The following is a 14,526-nucleotide window of genomic DNA, read 5'->3' as shown; positions in this document are numbered from 1 at the left end:
AGGTAATAGGATATTAGCCCAGAAGTTTCAGAAAAAATAAAAACGCCCTATTTAACACCAGAGTCAAAGTCACAGAGCTCTCTCTTTCTCCCTCGCACACACACACACACCACAGACAGTTGTGTTGTTTGATGTGAACATTAACTCAGGCTCTTGTCCTGTATCTCTATATGATATAATGTGCGGCTGTGCATGGAAGAAGTAAGCTATCTAGGTGCCACTAGAGGGCAGCAAAGCAACGAGTAAAGGCTTGAGTATCGAAGTCATCGTAGTCGGCATTAATGATGACGTCACGTTGACGCGACAACAACGCGACGGCGCAGTTTTGGTTAGCATGTTGTGTTAACGTAATCTTGTGGAATATTCTGAGATCTTTGACTTTATTTGGTTGGTATTTTTGATCAAAATATTGTTTACTGAAGAGAAAATTCGAGTCGGTTTTCAAAACAGTAGGGTTTCGCAGCTTATTCCTGTTAAGTTTATTGTTTGTTGCTTGGATATTTAACTGCTTTTCATTCAGCTAGCTAACGCTATAGCTATGTGTTAGAGATTAGACAGGTAACAATACAGTGTTGTGAGGTAATAATAATAATAATGCCAAATTTATGTTATGAAATTGTAATTAGAATCTCAGATTGAGTCATATGTTGAGTAAAATAGGTGTACAGTTTATGTATAGCAGTGTACTAATAATAAACTAAATTAGTTATAGACTTAAATCACAAATACCTGTGTAATTGTACTATACACTAGTGATGTCTACTTTGTAGTGCACTACATGTAGTACTACATGACCAATGAGGAACCACTTAATATTTAACCTAGATACACACACACACACACTCACTCACTCCAGAGTGTACAGGGATGGGTTCTACAATGTTTTCTGTTTTAGATGTGTAAATCCTAATGAGAATTAAAACATGTATTACTTTAGTTCCATTCAGTGAATAGGATGCAACATCATTTTTATCCTCTCTCTCTCTCTCTCTCTCTCCCTCATATATAATGTGTGTTTGTGTGTGTGTATGTGTGTGCAGGCCAACATGTCTCTGTATGATGATTTGGGAGTTGCCACCAGCGATGCAAAAACTGAAGGCTGGTCGAAGAACTTTAAATTGCTGCAGTCCCAGCTCAAAGTGAAGAAAGCTGCCCTGACACAGGCAAAGGTACTTATATCGGTTGTGCAACTATATTTGTGTAAGAACTTATTCAAGATTTAAAGAACTTTTTTAATCCCAGAGGGAAATTGCTTATTCTTGGTTACAGTTGCAGAAGAAGAAGAAAAAAAGAGTAATAAATTAGACACAAAAAAAAAGGAAACCCCTAGTTGTGCACTAAACCTAATTATATATACATATATTGCACATGGTCATCCTTATATATGGTATAATCTGTGTTCATACTTGTCCGAGCTAAAACCATACAAATAGCCAACCTGATTGACTTAAGGTGCTTCTGATCAAACTCAGCTGATAATCAATTAAGTTTTACAGATCGGTTGTCTTTCAGCTGGTCGATCACATAAACCGATACTATTTTGATGACGCAAAATATGCGTCGACAGCCACATCAACCATCTGGGAATATTAGCAAGTTTCTTTAAAAGGTGTCAGATTTGCAATATGCAAAGTTTTTTCTTGGGGAATGTCTGCCAAAAGCGTTAACACGACCGACGTTATTCACCCGCTAAAAACAACATAGCAATTTGTTGAGTAGCCATGACTGGCTTGCCAAATACAAAGCCCCTGATGTCTTTGTTTATTTAAAAATGTTTAGTGCTGAGTTTCGATTTATTATTCATTGACACAGTCTTGTTCCACGTGTAGCATGTTATAATGAGTGAGTATAGCAGGGCAAAGTTTGTGTGTGCCTTTATATTTTATTACCTGCTGATCATTTAAATACTGACCCAGATCAACCATTTTTAAAAAGAATATATGCTGTTACATCTATCTATCTATCCATCTATCTATCCATCTATCTATCTATCTAAATGTGGATCACTTGTGTTTTGCAGACACAGAGGATGAGGCAGTCAAATGTTCTGGCCCCTGTTATTGATTTGAAGCGGGGAAGCGGAGGAGAAGAACGACAGATCTCGGACACGCCTCCACACGCAGCTGCGGGGATGAAGGTGATCCCTGTGCATGTGCACAATTGTCTTTACAACATGGCAGCAAGAAATGCAAGCCAGCATAATAATTATGCCTTTCTGTCTGGGTTATTATTTTTATAATGACAGTGAAACTTCGGATACCGAGTATCATGTGATCACAACTGAGCCAATGTTTTTTCTCTCTCTTGTGCTGTGGAATTGTGGGTAATCGTCTCCCCTGCTGGGTCTTAGTGCACATCTCTTACTCGTATAATCAACATCCGTGCACACATGTACTGTTTACACTGTGACCACGTGTGTATGTAAAACATTTTATTTTGTGTCTGTATGCTAGTGTGTACAGCGCCTGTGTAAAGCAAATCTCATTAGAGAGGTTAAAGATCCATTTTCTCTCTCTGCTTAAGTCTCAGCCTGCTCTTTGTGTCTGTGTGCGCGCGCCATTGCAAACTGTGCCACACACACAGACACCACCTACTTTCTCCTTCACAGAGCTTTGGGCTGTGAAACGAATAATTTTTGTTTCCATTATTTCTTATGAGAAAATTTTATGTGTTTTGGAATACGAGCCCACTTCTGGAACGAATTATGCTTATAATCCAAGGAATCACTAGTCACCTCCCAAAACGGTATTATCAGGACACCTAGGTGTCGATTCAATTAAAATTGTGATTCTGTAAATATCACGATTTTTATAAATGTCCCAATTTGATATTACATTTTTCCCAGATTTTATTAAAATGTTAGTTTTTTCAAAAAGTTTACTGATTAATTAAACTAAATGTTCCTTTTGACATTAGTTTTGACATTTAAACAACATGAATAGCTTTAAATACAATTTAAATTTTTAACTTCAAATTAAATGAAGCAAAAAAAAAAAGCTACAGTGTGTATCTCTGCCATCCACCATAACTATTATTTCACCCGCCATAATTATTATTGTATGATAATTCACGTCTACCACACTGGACGAAAATGTGTAAATAATAGAGTGCACATTTGTAGGATTATATAGAAATGGTGATGTTTTACCCCCTCAAATGACCCAAAGTCTTAAAACTCTACTTGACAGTGAGAATGTGGGCTCCCAGCACATTAGCATATGCGATTTTTGACTAATTGGTGCTTGCAGTGTTTGGAGACATGTGTATGAGAGGGTTTGAGACTAATTCTTTCACAGAGTTTGGAGAAAAAGTCAGATCGGAGGTTTTTGATAATGTAACGCTATAAAAATGTTTCGACACTCTGTTCATTGGCTGATTATAAATGTTAAAAAAAATTGTTGTTTTTAATCGATTTTGGAGTCAGTATCGACACACGAAGGAATAACAATAAATTCAATAATTTATTTTAACTGATATCAAAATATATTTTTTTTCTTTAATACCGAATGCTGTGTGTGTGTGTGTGTGTGTGTGAGACAGGACTCTGCACCTTCTGGCTTCTCTTCAGGAGACGTTCTGATCCCGCTCGCTGATGAATACGATCCCATGTTCCCCAACGATTATGAGAAAGTGGTGAAAAGACAACGTGAGGAGCGCCAGAGGCAGAGAGAGCAGGAGCGGCAGAAGGAGATTGAAGAGAGGGAGAAGTATGAATGCAAACTCATGAGATATCTCTCATCTGTCCATAATCATTTCACTTTTAACCTTTATGGCGTCTTTTGCTTCTGTAGAAAACGCAAAGAGCGTCACGAAGGAGGCGCACCCAGCGGTTTCTCCCGCTTCCCGTCAGAGGCAGACTCCGATGAAGACGAGGAGTATGAGAAAGAGAAAAGGAAGAGAAGTTGGTGTTTTCTGAAGCTTCTATGTTATCACTTGCTGTTTCTTTCCCTCATTGTCTTATTTTCTTTTTCACTCGTGGTATCCCACAGGATAGTTCTCAGCCTGTCTTTTTTTTTCCCTAACCTTGCAGAATTTCAGATTAGAAAAAAGAAAAAGACAATCAAAAAGACAATCAGAGAAAGAAAAGTCATCCCACTAAAATATCAATTAAATGCATTGGCACTGAAGATTTTCAGTATAGCTGAAAACGTATGTAAGGGTAGCAATTTAAGCTCGCTAAGTTTTTGAACTGTTTATTGTTAATGAAGAAGAGATTTTATTTCCCTTTCATGACAAAATGGATGAAACGTTAAACCAAATACCCCATCAACAGAGCCGGAGGCCAGCTTCATAATGCTTCAACACAATTCTGCTTTAAAATTCTGTATTTTCTGTTTTTATTCTGACTTGCATCTTATGTGGCACACAGGTTTGGGCGGAGCCGCAATCGCACCTCCCTCATCTCTGGTAGAGAAGGACTGTAAGTAAAGATTTTTAGCATTTGTGTATGGTTAGAATAATTAGAAGGTGTGCAAACCTTAAGAATAAGAATATTGATTTCTTATACTGTCCCTTCATACTCGTAAGCCAGCTGACATGTCAGTGTGTTAGTGCATGCTGTAGTTTGTACGCTGCTCCACTAGGGTGAGGTGTTGTCTCATGATGTGGTCGGGTTTAGGGCTGGTATTTATTATTATTATATTTTTTAAGTAGATGTCTTACAAAGCTTGCAGACTTTAAAGCTTTAAAGTTTTAATCAACTAGATTTTATCATGTAAAGTGTAAAAATAAATTTACACATGGTCTCTGTCTCAGCCTGCACTAGGATACTACATATTATGTGAGAGAATCTGTAATGATTTTGGACACAGCCACAAGCCAGGGCTTAGTTGTCATGGTAACTTGGATGACCGTGTCATTTACTTTAAACAATTAGTCATCTGTCAATGTATTTTCTTAACCACACCTCCCTGTAAACACAACCTTTTGTTGTCCTTAACCATCATTATTTACGCACTCTAAGGTTTTTGTACATTCTGATGTATTCTATGTGAAGGAGTGAACCGTGAGCATTCATGAGAACATTAACAGGTCAATTAATTTTTAGGTGAATGTCATTGAATGTCACAGATTATCATGTTGTGTGTTGTCGTCTAGCATCAGCGTCATACTCGTATGAAGAGGAGGCTCGTCAGCGGTCCAAAGCAGCGATTCCTCCCCCTGTTTTTGAGGACTTGGAGAGACCGCGCTCGCCCCCAGGACCCACCAGCTCCTTCCTGGCAAACATGGGGTCAGTGATCGCTGCATATTCCTTACCTTTACCTGCTTTATTTTACACCATTATATGAATATGACACATAAAAAGAAAAAAAATATTAATTTCATTGACCTTTGTCATGTGAAAGATGGTAGAGTGCCTCCTCACTGAAAGAAAGAGGAGGTACAGATGATGTCCAGTTAATCCCGAGATTAAACCATAGAGAAAGAGAAGATTATCTTGTCCACAGTGTTCTTGTGGATGCATAACTGAATAAGCATCAGGCTCTTGTTGAAACAATGACCGCCGTTATTGTTACATATATGAGTAGAGGGTCCGCCATCATACAGTAATCCAGGGAAAAGGCCTGGATTAGGGGCCTAACAGGAGACAAGAATCTCCCTCAGTAATTCACAGGGAGTGGTGTGAGAAACGGTTTTACTGACTGCTGATTGTTCTGCTGTCTCATAAATCTGTTTATGTACGTAGAGTATTACTGAGCCGTTAAGGGGGGAATTATGTACGTTTCACTTTTGAACGGTTTCACTGTAATTCGTATGTTTCTAAATACAGTGGATGTTTGTCAGAACTTTTGATGCAGAAGTTTGCTGGTTACCATTAAAATTCACTTAAAAGAACATGACAAATCAAGTCAGAGTCAGCAACGCTCACTATCACCTGAGTTTTATTTTACAGATCTCGGTGGTTTGCTTGTCAATAGTTGTATTGTCTGATGTTTCACAGCTGTGTGTGTGTGTGTGTGTTTACTGCAGAGGGACGGTGGCTCACAAGATTATGCAGAAATATGGCTTTCGGGAAGGCCAGGGCCTGGGAAAACATGAACAGGGGCTGAGTACAGCTCTGTCAGTGGAGAAGACGAGCAAACGGGGCGGGAAGATCATCATTGGCGACTCGACGGAAAAGGGTGAGCTGTTTTGCACGTGCATTCAGACACACTGACTTATCACACTAATCTCACACATTTACATAAACATCTTTTTGAAATATAGAATAAGCTAATTGTCAGGTTGCATGGTTATCATTAAGCATTTTTATTTATTTATGAACTATTTTTTTCTTATTCTGTCCCTCATAGTTGAGGTATACCTATGATGAAAATTACAGGCCTCTCTCATCTTTTTAAGTGGGAGAACTTGGACAATTGGCGGCTGACTAAATACTTTTCCCACTGTATATATAATATAATATATAATATAATAAGCTCATTTGCACTACTCCATATTGCACTGTTCCACTGTGCACCATATCGGCCTTCTGGGATGCTAACTGTCCCATCTTGCAGGACCGATACTCAGTTGCCTTACCAATGTTTTAGTTTAAGTTTTTTTTATTATTATTATTTTATTTAACGTAATTTCAATTCTCTATATGTATGCTCTGTACATGTAGCATAATTGACAATAAAGTTGACATTGACTTGACTTTGACTTGTTTGTGCGTGTTTGTGTTTATCTCTCAGCTGGAGCATCCAGTCAGAGTGCAGCTGATATACCAGGCTTTATTGCAGGAGCAACAGGTTTGGTTTCCATACTACATTACTCTCATAACCATACATTTAGGGTTTTTCTTTATCTAACAGCTGTAGTACAATACTTGAGACGCATACAATAAGCATGAGACGTGATTGCTGGGCACACTTTTGAATAGTTAGGAGACTTATTTTTGTCTCATGTGGTCAAAAACATGGTAGATATGTACTTCTTTATGTAGCACTATAGAAATATGTATGTGAATTTTTAGTTGTGGCATGGTGGCGTAGTGGTTAGCACTGTGGCCTCACACTTCCAAAGTTAGGGTTCGGTTCCCGTCTTCGGTCTGTGTGTGTAGTTTGCATGTTCTCCCCGTGCTTGGTGGGTTTCCTCTGGGTGCTCTGGTTTACAGATATAGAGCATAGGCTCCAGGTCCTCGCTACTCTGTACACAGGATAAGGGGTATAGAAGATGAATGAATTAATTTTTAGTAAATTTGTATCTGTCAGAGAGTCTGTCAATCATGTGCCTGGAGAAATTAAAAAGAATCTTCTGGTAAAACTACACAACTGTGCTTTTCTGGTATTTTATGCATTTGTTTCTGATATTTATATCTTTTGACATGACTTTGGAAATATTTTAGCTTGTAACACTTTTGAGACACTTATGGGATATTTGGATTTTGTGTCCATGTCAATCAATTAAATACAAAGCTGTTACATGTCAAGCATATGGGGGGGGGGGGGGCTTCTTTTACATGTTATGATTGTAACTGTAATCTAAAAAAAGGAAAGAAAAGCCTAAAGAAATGAACACTAGACAATAAATATATAAACTTTGTCCCACAGAATAAAGCAGGCACCATGGTTTCTTTAAAAAAAAAAATCTTAAACAACTGTTTTCATTTTCTAGATCAAGTAAAAACAATACAGAGCAATAAGCAGCTATATTGATCTAGAGAAACCTATATTAATACCCAACAAACATGCTAAGTCCTGTAAAAGTTGAGTCCAGAAATGTGAGTGAGAGAGAGGGATCCTTGAGAACAAAGATTACTTTACTAAGATGAATAATTTGGGGACGAGAACAGGTTCATATAAAAACGTTTTTTAGGAGTCAAGTAGACCTTCTGTAACAGTTGCAGGTGACATGGTTTCTAATCCACTCATAAAAAAGATCTAAGCAGAAGTAAGCGAACATGCGTGTCCTATAACAAGACTGTCTCCTCCAGCCCTCTTTAGAAAGTAATCCTGCACATCATGTCAGTTCAGTTGAAAGAAACTGTTGTACTCTAACTTTGTTCCTGCTTTGTTTCTTCTTCGACAGATGCAAAGAAGAATGATGTCAACCCTCTTACTGAGATCCTCAAATGCCCTACGAAGGTGGTGTTATTGCGGGTAAGTGGTGTAAGGCAGTGTGCGTTCCATGATAAGTGAAATTGTTAAAATATATATATTTTTTGCGGCAGGCTTGTTGTACTAGTGGTGAGCTTAATATATATGCATGTTTTTTTTTTTGTGAAGAACATGGTGGGAAGAGGAGAAGTGGATGAAGACCTAGAGGCTGAAACAAAAGAGGAATGTGAGAAATATGGCAAAGTCATCAAGTGTGTTATCTTCGAGGTGAGTTTTTGGTTGTTTGTGTGTGGGCAGATGATGTAGGTCACATCTTAAATTACTCAAAAACACACAGATCCTCGCTAAAAAAAAAGTCTAGAAGGTAAAGAAACGTACTAAATGTGCTTTGTTGGTGTGAAATATATTATCTACTACAGGACGTTTTCCATTTTCCATTGTGCTGCACAAGCGTATGCTTAAAATCTTTTTTTTAACTTTCTTCTGCTTTAATAGACCATTAGCAGTTGCTGACAGGGTATGTTTTTTAATTAAGAGTTTATTAAGGCCTGAAACTTTTGCCTTTAACAATTAAAAGACAAAAAAACAGTATTGAATTACTTGTCTATTAGTAAAAATTAGTAATTACTATATATAATGCCCTAATCCACAATGAGAAATTAACAACCATATAAGATTTTATGCAGTTTTATTTTCTGTTCAGAATGTAGTCCAAATACACAACTGTCATTATGGACAAAAATGACATGCAACACTATTGAGATGTATGTTTTTTTTTATTTGAGCATCACACTTTACATCATGCTGGAATTGTTCTCCTGGCACTTTGGAGTTTTCATCAATTTGTAGAAATCATTATTGATCTGTGTGTTTGTGTGCGCGTTTAGATCGCGGTTGTGCCAGATGACGAGGCGGTGAGAATATTTCTGGAGTTTGAACGGGTTGAGTCAGCCATTAAAGGTGAGCATTTTCCTTACGTCTTTGTAAGAAGTTGCATCACACACCCTGCAGAGGCATTCGTTAAGAAAGATGCCAAAGCAAACCAGTTTATTTCAGGCACTTACTCATACACAGAGCGTTTTAGCCTAGTCACTCTAAGGTTTTGTCCTAATGACTGTCAATTCACAACCCCAAACCGGTTTTGGGCCCCATTACTTCTTAATGCTTATACCTGAATTAGAACATTCATGGAATTATTAGAACAGACTTGGAACAATACATGACACATCTTTAAGTAACGCACAACATGAATGACTGATGACTATAAACAATACAACCAGCATGTTAAAGCATTTTTCCAAGCGGAAAGGAAGTAAGTGTGTCACTTTCGTGGCATAAAGGTGTCTCACACATGGAACATAAGGAAGCGTTAATAAGTATGATTAAGTGTATCAGGAATAAATAGGTTTTGTTCTTGTCATCCTGAAGAACATTTGTTCTGTTTGTTTTAGTTAATAATGAAATTCTGCCCCAAACATTAAACCATGTGCTTTGCAATGAAGAGCATGCATGACTGATCAATATACAGTACATCAACTAGCCATAACAATACAAATCAGGAGAGGTTGGAGGCCGGGTCAGAATTCTTCGTGTTCTGGTACCAGCGTTGCCTTTTTACCAATTTGGGTAGCGGGCATGGGTGAGCCTTAGGTGCCACTCGGCCTGTCAGAGAATTTACATTCAGTTTGCGTGTACATAATCAGTTTTTTAATCACATTATGTGCAGTTAGTGTTATTGCTGATCTGTTTATGCTTGTGAGTTTTACTTGTCAATCACTTGTGTTTAAAAACACTTGTGTAGTCTAAAAATCTAAAGTTGCTCACTAAAATGTTTTATCACACTTACGGCAAAGAAAACTTAAAATTATTTTATAATTATTATTATTATTATTATTACATTATTATTATACTTTTTTTTTGATGAGCAGTGCTTTTTAGGGGAAAAAACAGATTTACATTTGCTTCTATGTTAAAGGATGTCTATGAGACAAGTTCCTGTTAACACTTAGGTTATAGCGTCTATAAACAGCCTGCCCTTAACAGCCTTTTTCTGTTGGAGTGGAGGAGACCAAAACGCACACACACACACAAACACACACACACACACACACACACAGTATGTCAGGTTGCCAGGAATGGAAAGTGCAGTATCATCTGTCCTGTACGCTTTCCTGTCATGACAGAGAAGTTGCCTACAGGAAACTTCACCATATCAACAAGTACCGTCTTCCTTGTTAAATTGAAGTTTAATCCTTTTATTACTATGCTCAAATTCCATGCGAATGAGCTGGTACATTCAGAGACAGTAACCTATTACAGCAATCATGTTTTAATCATGGCAGAAATTAATATCAGAGTCAGGCTCTTACAAAGAATTAATCCACAGGTTCAGATTCGAGTTCTCAACAGCGCTGTGGTGTAATTTTAAACCATAACAGATCTCATATAACTTCTCAGGGTTACATAACACTTGTGAATGACTGCTCTTGTTTATAGATACATGTATATATGGATGAGTCCGGATAACCTGTATGTTGGTGTGTGTGTATATATTTTTTTTTTTCAGCCGTGGTGGATCTAAACGGAAGATACTTTGGAGGTCGAGTGGTCAAAGCCTGCTTCTATAACCTGGACAAATTCCGTGTGTTAGATCTGGGAGAACCGGTGTGAGTCATACAAGCAGCAGAATATCTCCACTTTCTCTATGTGAAAATTCAAGGAAAAGGAAAAAAACACCTCTTTGTACATAGCATGTATGTTTTTCTGTATTTCATTTTGTTTATGATGAATATTGAAATATTTTAGCTGCACGCTAATTTTTTTTTTTTTTATTTGTTAACTGATTCCTCCGTGTCTTCAGTTCAGTGTGTATTACAAGAAAGAAACGTCTCATTCTCAAATATGAAGCATACTGTGTTGTAGAAACCAGGAAATAAACAGTGTATTTTGGAAATCTTTTTTGCCTGTTTGTACATTTTTAAACTTTGTCAGTGTTTAATTTGAGGAAGAGGAAAATTCCAGGAAAAGTCCTGCCTTGAAACTTCTCCAAAATCAAAATGGCTGGGTCAATTGAACGTTCACTTTTGCTTTTCTTATTGAAATGACGGACTACAGCTTTAGTCTTTTGTGTTTCAGGAGCCATGTGTTTATTTTCTGGTGATCTACATAAAAATGGTTTATACTGTCCTATTCAGGTTTGGAGAAAAGAACATGAATGAGAGTAAATGAGTTCTGATTCTTTTTTTTTTTTTGGTTATGCAACGCCACTCACCTGTCCCCCCTGTGAATCTGTAAAGTAGGGAACCTACATTCGACTGATGTCATCTCGACTCCTGAGGGAGCTTCAAACCCTCATCTGCAGACTATTGATAGACCCAAGGCCTGGTTTATGTGTCCTTATCTAGAGAGGCCACTCAGTCCGTTAGACTTGAGATGAAAGTGTGAAACATATTCTCTATCTGGATGCAATTTTATTCAACCAGAATGTACAGTCCTAAAAAGAAAAATCTGTGCTGGATGAAAAGTAGAGATGATGCCAGTGTTTCTTTATGGGTGTGATTTTGGGTTCACTGAATACTCTCACCAAGTCTATATTTAAGGGTGTTCAATATTATTATCTAAAAGAGCATTCAACTTATTATGCAATATAAGTGTCACTTATGTAAGCTGTTATGAGATGAGTTGAGGGACCCACTGATGTACTATACTTGTGCTCTATTGGGATTGAACAGGGAAACACATGCTTATGTGCTCTAAACACAAGACTGAAAGGCAGCTTCAACAGCTGTAACATCTTCATAATCATTCAGGCAACTGGCTTGTCTATTGTCCAATGAACGTAATCCAGAAAGATCCTGAATGTAGTGGAGGAACAGCAGTTACTTTGGATGATGCATTGTTGGAGGTGCCAAAGTGGCTAGTTCAAGGACTTAAAAAAAACTGCTGTCCTCCTGGGATCGTCACACTGTCTAGAGTTAACATAGAATGGTGTGAGAAACAACAACACAAAACACTCAGTATGCAACGGGTCTGTGGGAAGAAACACCTTGTTGGTGAAAGACATCAAAGACTAGACTGGCTAGAGCTGGTAGGAATGCTATAGTAACTCAAACAATCACCCTTAACAACCGTGGTAAGCAGAAAGACATCAGGTCAAGAACAGGAATCTAAGGCCAAGCTAGGCATTTGAAGATTGAAATCACCTGGTCATTTTCCTGTCTTGCGTATCAGATTCTTGTTTATGCCTGGCAGGCGTGGAAACTGACCTGGTCTCTGGCCGCTGTAGCCTATCCACTTCTAGGTCTGATATGCTAATGTTTTCTGAAATGCATTTCTCCTCAACACAGATTTAAACTGTCTGATCTCTCTCATCAACAAGGAGTTTCAGCCTTCAGGCCCTACACTCACAGGTTCCCGTTGTTGTGGTAAACTAGAGATTGTTATATGTGAAAGATCAGTAGTTGTTTTTTTTTTAAACCAGCTATTACAACCATGCCACAGTTAAAGCCAGAGAGATCTCATTTATTCCTCTTTGTGACGTTTGATATTATCATTAACTAAAGCTCTTGGGGCATTGCACTACCATACAAAAGGTTTGGGGTTGATTCCCAGCAAACACCCAAACTCCAGGTACTGGATGCAGTGTCGTTCCCAAGCTTGTATAAAATGGAAGGGTTGCATCTGGTGTAAAACCTGTGCCAAGTTGTTGTGCAGATTGGATTGGTGACCTCTTAACGGGAACATCCAAAAGATCAACATTAAGTGAAATTCTTGGCTTGTATCTATCTGCATGATTTTTGCATTGCACTGCTACATTATTGGCTGATTAGAGTAGTACAGTAGCAAGTGTACAAGTGTTCATGCTAAACAGGATGGTAAAACTGTATAGCACCTCAACTGTGTGTATATATATATATATATATATATATATATATATATATATATATTAATGCTTTTTAAGCTCATGGTTATATGGACTTGGTTTCTTTATCATGCAAGGACTCGATATGTAGGGAAACATTAAATAAAATGGATTTATATTTACTTATCTGTTCCTCCTTGTCCTGGTGGCTGGGGATCAAGAACCTATTCCAGTAACACCATGAACACACACACACACACACACATTTTCATGCCTAGGGGGAGTTTAGACTAGCCAAGCCACAAGTTTAGAAGGAAACTTGAGAACATAGAAAAAAAAAACTCCAAGACAAGCAGTAACCAGAGCTCAGGAGAGACCTGAGGAGCATGTGAAAACTTTCAGCTGAAATTATGCAGTAATATGTGAATCATCTTTTTACTTTAAAGCCAGTCTAAAGTTAGAAACAGTGAGAAAGTTAAGTCTCTGATTAGAAGGAATCCCAGTGCTTATACCGAAAGTGCAATGACATAACTTCTGATTCTGATGATGCATAGGAGCTTCGCTATTTTTAGTGTTATTGATGACTAAGCATGACTACAGGTGTTAAATCCAGCACACCCGTAAGTGATGGGGAAGATGCTCCAAGAGGCGCTCCCTACACGTTCACGCGATCGTACGTGCGGGCTCGCGCGTGCACCAGGCGGGGCTTTGACTTTCTAACAAAAGGCTGCACTGATGAAGATATAATGCAGGAAACTTATTAGTTATGTCAGCGACACCACACACACCTAATCCTACTTTGGATAATGAAATAACGATTGGATGCTTTAAAGGGGTTGCAGTTTTAAGGAAGTAAAATATTACACGTTCTTAGGATGCATATTATTAGAAAAAAAAATATTGAAATTAACTTGTGTTTCCATAGAGACCAATCATCCCACAGAGCACTAGTCAAGTTTTTTCGAAAACTATTTCAAAGTTTAGAGTTTCAAAGAACTAAAGTCGGGACCTAAAATATTTAAAAATATATATCATATCAGAATATCACAAAATATTTTCATAGGAAATGCACAACTCCTTAAGTCCAAATATCCTGAATATAGTGTTAGTTATCTAGTTAGAATTAATAGATAAATAGACAAATAGATAGATATTATATTATATCTACTTCTACTTATTATAACTTATTAAATCTTATCATAATCATTTCACTTATGTTTACAGTGCATGATCAAGTAGTGTAGCTATTGTTCACTTTTACCTTGTTTAATATTTTAGATGCATCATGCGTTACATCGATCTCAAAAGTTAAATCAGTCCATAACCACTGATTGTAGATTCTTTATTTATAAATTTTAAAAAGAGACAGGTTTTTGGATGAAATGAAAATGGTGCATAAATGATGGTGGAATAATTAAGCTGCATTTTAAACTGGTATGCCTTTATAGTAATTTGGACAAAATTGTTTATTAACAATAATAATAATAATAATAATAATAAATGCATAAGAAGGCTGAATTTATTAAAAGTAAAAATATGACATTAAATAAAAGTGGCAGGAATTCAGTCTGGGTCTGGAGGAGATTTTTTGGGGGGTGGTTTTTTTTTTTTTTGTGTCTGGTG

The 14,526-nt window shown here is 37.4% G+C and overlaps 1 protein-coding gene across 1 annotated transcript; it reads left to right on the top strand.

The window, feature by feature from the left end:
- The first annotated feature begins 299 nt into the window (after window positions 1–299).
- On the top strand, window positions 300–10,995 carry rbm17 (RNA binding motif protein 17). The gene is made up of 13 exons (XM_053508390.1): window positions 300–387; window positions 1,041–1,169; window positions 2,021–2,137; window positions 3,541–3,707; window positions 3,792–3,901; window positions 4,370–4,420; window positions 5,098–5,230; window positions 5,971–6,122; window positions 6,678–6,734; window positions 8,014–8,084; window positions 8,211–8,309; window positions 8,930–9,002; window positions 10,609–10,995. The coding sequence occupies exons 2-13, from the start codon at window positions 1,047–1,049 to the stop codon at window positions 10,710–10,712; spliced, it is 1,257 nt and encodes a 418-aa protein (XP_053364365.1). The 5' UTR covers window positions 300–387; window positions 1,041–1,046; the 3' UTR covers window positions 10,713–10,995.
- Window positions 10,996–14,526: the final 3,531 nt, after the last annotated feature.

Source organism: Clarias gariepinus, chromosome 12 (assembly GCF_024256425.1).
Source record: "Clarias gariepinus isolate MV-2021 ecotype Netherlands chromosome 12, CGAR_prim_01v2, whole genome shotgun sequence".
NCBI lineage: Eukaryota > Metazoa > Chordata > Actinopteri > Siluriformes > Clariidae > Clarias > Clarias gariepinus.
This window is presented reverse-complemented; position numbering and strand designations above follow the sequence as displayed.

What these genes read in the sequence shown, in the direction of transcription:
- rbm17 (XM_053508390.1), top strand. Translation starts at nt 1,047, where the DNA reads ATGTCTCTGTATGATGATTTGGGAGTTGCCACCAGCGATGCAAAAACT. An exon ending in CTGCCCTGACACAGGCAAAG is followed by an intron (nt 1,170 to 2,020) that starts GTACTTATATCG and finishes TGTGTTTTGCAG; the next exon opens with ACACAGAGGATGAGGCAGTC. An exon ending in ATCTCTGGTAGAGAAGGACT is followed by an intron (nt 4,421 to 5,097) that starts GTAAGTAAAGAT and finishes GTTGTCGTCTAG; the next exon opens with CATCAGCGTCATACTCGTAT.